The sequence below is a fragment of the Malaclemys terrapin genome, chromosome 12 (genome assembly GCF_027887155.1).
Source record: "Malaclemys terrapin pileata isolate rMalTer1 chromosome 12, rMalTer1.hap1, whole genome shotgun sequence".
Taxonomy (NCBI): domain Eukaryota; kingdom Metazoa; phylum Chordata; order Testudines; family Emydidae; genus Malaclemys; species Malaclemys terrapin.
The window spans coordinates 40,752,927-40,757,263 of NC_071516.1; the positions used below are offsets into that span (position 1 = coordinate 40,752,927).

The window sequence follows — 4,337 nt, forward strand, 5'->3', positions numbered from 1 at the left end:
GACTGGTGGTGCAGTGTATGTCTCAGAATTTAGCTTGATGTGCTAATCCCCCCCCCAATTTTATCACATGACCACAGGTATTCAACACGCAGACTGTGCCCTTAAAAATCTGCTCTTGAATTCAAAATGTCCTTATCCTGATATTCATTAGTTCAACAGGCACACTAAGATAATTTAGGGCTACTCACATGAGTCAGACTTTGCAAGGTCATATCCCAGTGATTGTCCCATTACATATATGTCTGTTATCTTGAAATATCTGTATTCTTGTCAAAGACAAAAAATCTAAGGACAGCTTTCCTCAAGGCATCCTTTACCTCCTTGTTTCTCAGACTGTATATGAGGGGGTTGACCAGTGGGGTCAGGACACCATAGAAGACAGAGAACACTTTGTTTAGGTCCTTTAGTGCATCAGAGCCTGATAGCAAATACACAATGACTAGAGTCCCATAGAAAATTGTCACCACAATGAGGTGGGAGGAGCAAGTGGAAAAGGCTTTTTGCCTCCCGGTGGTGGAAGGGATTCTCAGGATGGCGGAGATGATACAAACATAGGATGCCAGCGTTAATAGAAATGGAGGCAATGTGAATATGGAGGAATGTATGAAAGCAGTAACTTCCAATGTGTGGGTATTGCTGCATGACAGGTTTATTATTGGGGTTAAATCACAAAAGAAATGGTCAACTTCATTGGGGCCACAGAATGTTAATTGGGACATCATAAATATTAAGATGGCAATAGATATAAATCCTCCTGTCCAAGACCCAACCACTAGCTTGATGCAGAACTTGCTGTTCATAAGGGCTGCATAATGCAGGGGTTTGCATATCGCTAAATATCGATCATAAGACATCATAGATAAGAGAGAACATTCAGTGGTTGCCAGAGAACCAAAGAAGTAAAATTGTGTGATGCAGCCTCTAACAGAGACGGTTCTGTCCCCAGTCAGGAGACTCGCCAGCATCCTGGGAAGGATGGTGGAGGTGTAGCAGGTCTCCAAGCAGGCCAAGTTCCCCAGGAAAAAGTACATGGGGGTGTGAAGGTTCTGTTCAGCCACAACTAGCGCAATGATGAGGATGTTCCCAACCATGGTCACAATGTAGATCGCTAGAAACAGCAGGAAGAGAAGGATCTGTAGCTGAGTGAGTGTCCCGAATCCTAGGAGGATGAATTCTGTGATGAGCGTTCCATTTCCCTGTTGTTTGTTTGCAGTAGTTTTCATCTGGGGGAAATAAAAACAAATACTGCAATTAATAGTCTAACATTCAAAGGAGTCAACATTTTAACTCCAATGTCCCCCTGTTGGTTGCCATCCCAATGACTAGGTCAAGGTGCCAGATGGTAGAGGCATTCTTGGTAGAGGCACTCTTCCCTCCACTGTGAAATAGTTGATGATATTACCATCTACCATTCTCTTAATGTAAGTTGAGATTTATGAAATGAGCTCTCTACATAAGCTCAGTTGCTCTTGTGTAAAATGGAGATAAAGATACTTAGAACGTTCTTTCATATCTATGATAATGATTGCTTTATCACTGCTAAGCATTATCATACTTCTATGAGACCACACATAACTTTGAATATACTCTAGGAAGAGATACTAAACATGCCTGACAGTCACATCAAACTTTTATATTTGCTCCTCAATTTCTGCAGATCTGGCATAAATTGTGTGTTTGATAACACACATTATTTTCAGAGATGTCCTAATTTTTCCAATGTGCATGGAAACTTTTTAAAGACACCATAATAGAGGCTTAAATTAAATGTATACCTCAAATTTAAAAACATAGTAAGAGGACCAAAAAAGTGCCACTGTGGCTAAACAACAAAGTAAAAGAATCAGTCAGAGGCAAAAGGGAATCCTTGAAAAAGTAGAAGTTAAATCCTCTTGAGGAAAATATAAAGGAGCATCAGCTCTGGCAAGTGAAGTGTAAAAATGTAATTAGGAAGGCCATAAAAACATTTGAAGATCAGCTAGCCAAAGACTCAAAAAGTAACCTATTTTTTCAGTACATCAGAAGCAGGAAGCCTGCTAAACAACCAATAGGGCCATTGGACAATAGAGATGCTAAAGGAGCACTCAAGGGGGATAAGACCATTGTGGAAAAAAACTAAATGAATTCTTTACATCAGTCTTCATGGCTGAGGAGGTGAGGGAGATTCCCTAAACTGAGCCCTTCTTTTTAGGTGACAAATCTGAGGAACTGTCCCAGATTTAGATGTTATTAGAGGAGGTTTTGGAACAAATTGATAAACTAAACAGTAATAAATCACCAGGACCAGATGGTATTCACCCAAGAGTTCTGAAGGAACTCAGATCTGAAATTGCAGAACTACTAAATGTGGTATGTAACCTATCATTTAAATCAGGTTTTGTACCAAATGACTGGAGGATAGATTAATGTGACACCAATTTTTTAAAAAGTCTCCAAAGGCAATCCTTAGATTTTCAGAAAGTCTTTGACAAGGTCCCTCACCAAAGGCTCTTAAGCAAAGTTAGCTTATCATGGGACAAGAGGTAAGGTCCTCTCATGGATCAGTAACTGGTTGAAAGAAAGGGTTGGAATAAATGGTTAGTTTTCAGAATGGAGAGAGGTAAATAGTAATGTCCCCCAGGGATCTGTACTGTGACCATTACAGTTCAACTTATTCATAAATTATCTTGAAAAAGGAGTAATAAGTGAGGTGGCAAAATTTGCAGATGATACAAAGCTACTCAATATAGGTAAGTTCAAATCAGACTGAGAAGAGGTACAAAGGGACCTCACAAAACTGGGTGAGGGGGCAACAAAATGGCAGATGAAATTCAATGTTGATAAATGTAAAGTAATTCACATTGGAAAACATAATCCCAATTATACAAATAAAATTATGAGGTCTAAATTAGCTATTGCCACTCAAGAAAGCAATCTTGGAGAAATTGTGGATAATTTCTGAAAACATCCACTTAATCTGTCATGAGTCAAAAAAAGCTAACAGAATGTTGGTAATAATTAGGAAAGGGATAGATAATAAGACAGAAACTATCATATTGCCTCTATATAAATACTTGATATAACTGTGACATTGCACCCCATAAGGCTTTATGGAAATATGCTTATGAATGTATATATGACATAACTGGAATATGTTTTATGCTATGTAGGCCATGTAACATATCGCTGTAAAGGTTATGATCTACTGAATCTATTCCACCTATTTCTATGCATGTATAATTTTTGTATTCGAAGTTATGAATATTGACTGTGTACTTCCCTGATCTTACGTAGCCTTAGTAAAGCATTTGGTCAGGTTCTTGAGAAAGGAATGTGCAAATTAAGTGCCCAATCAAGAAACACTTAATGAACAATGGATCTTGGAAGACTCCAATCCACATAAGAAGTCTACTTGAGGATGTTCAAGGTAGCATGTGAACCATGGCTGCTACCTGTAAGTTCTGAGTCATGCATGGACATGTGACTTGCCCATGTGATGCCAAAACTCCATCTTATAGCTGGGATTCTACACAGGGGGAGGGAGGGGTGTCCACCCACAAAAGAAAGCCTATTTAAACCCCTGGGAAACCCTTCCATTTTGTGTTCAGCTGGCTCAAGAGATACCCTCTCCACCCCAAAGGATACCTGGAAGAAACTGGAACAAAGGTCAGTAACTACAGGGGGAGTGACTGATTGCTGGACCCAGACTAGAAGGAGACTCGTTTGTAAAAGGAAGCTTACTGGAACACCTCTGAGGGTGAGGTTTTATCTCTATTCAGTTCTCTTACTGTATTAGGCATAGACTTGTGTGTTCTATTTTATTTTGCTTGGTAATTCACTTTGTTCTGTCTGCTACTACTTGGAACTACTTAAATCCTATTTTTTTCATTTAATAAAATCAATTTTTACTTATTATTTAACCCTGAGTGTGTATTAATACCGGGGGTGGGGGCAAACAGCTGTGCATATTTCTCTATCAGTGTTATAGAGGGTGAACAATTGATGAGTTTACCCTGGATAAGCTTTATATGGGGTAAACAGATTTATTTGGGGTTTGGACCGCATTGGGAGTTGGGCATCTGAGCGTTAAAGACAGGAACACTTCTTAAGCTGCTTTCAGTTAAGCCTGCAGTTTGTTGGATGTGGTTCAGACCTAGATCTGTGTTTGTGGCCGGCAAGCATGTCTGGCATAGCCAGACAGGACTCTGGACTCCCAAGCTGTCAGGTAAAGAAGGGGCAGAAGTAGTTTTGGCACATCATTTGGCATCCCCAAGGGGCTTTCTGTGATACAACATGTCACAATGACCTCACCTTGAGTACTGCGTACAGATCTGGTTTCCTCATCTCAAAAAAAGATA

The 4,337-nt window shown here is 39.7% G+C and overlaps 1 protein-coding gene across 1 annotated transcript; it reads right to left on the bottom strand.

Annotated features, from left to right (window-relative positions):
* Window positions 1–245: 245 nt before the first annotated feature.
* On the bottom strand, window positions 246–1,223 carry LOC128846659 (olfactory receptor 11A1-like). Its single transcript, XM_054045901.1, has one exon. The coding sequence runs from the start codon at window positions 1,221–1,223 to the stop codon at window positions 246–248; it is 978 nt and encodes a 325-aa protein (XP_053901876.1).
* Between the last annotated feature and the right edge of the window lie 3,114 nt (window positions 1,224–4,337).

Bases quoted from the DNA above. Each gene is read 5' to 3' on its own strand.
- LOC128846659 (XM_054045901.1), bottom strand. From the start codon at position 1,223: ATGAAAACTACTGCAAACAAACAACAGGGAAATGGAACGCTCATCACA.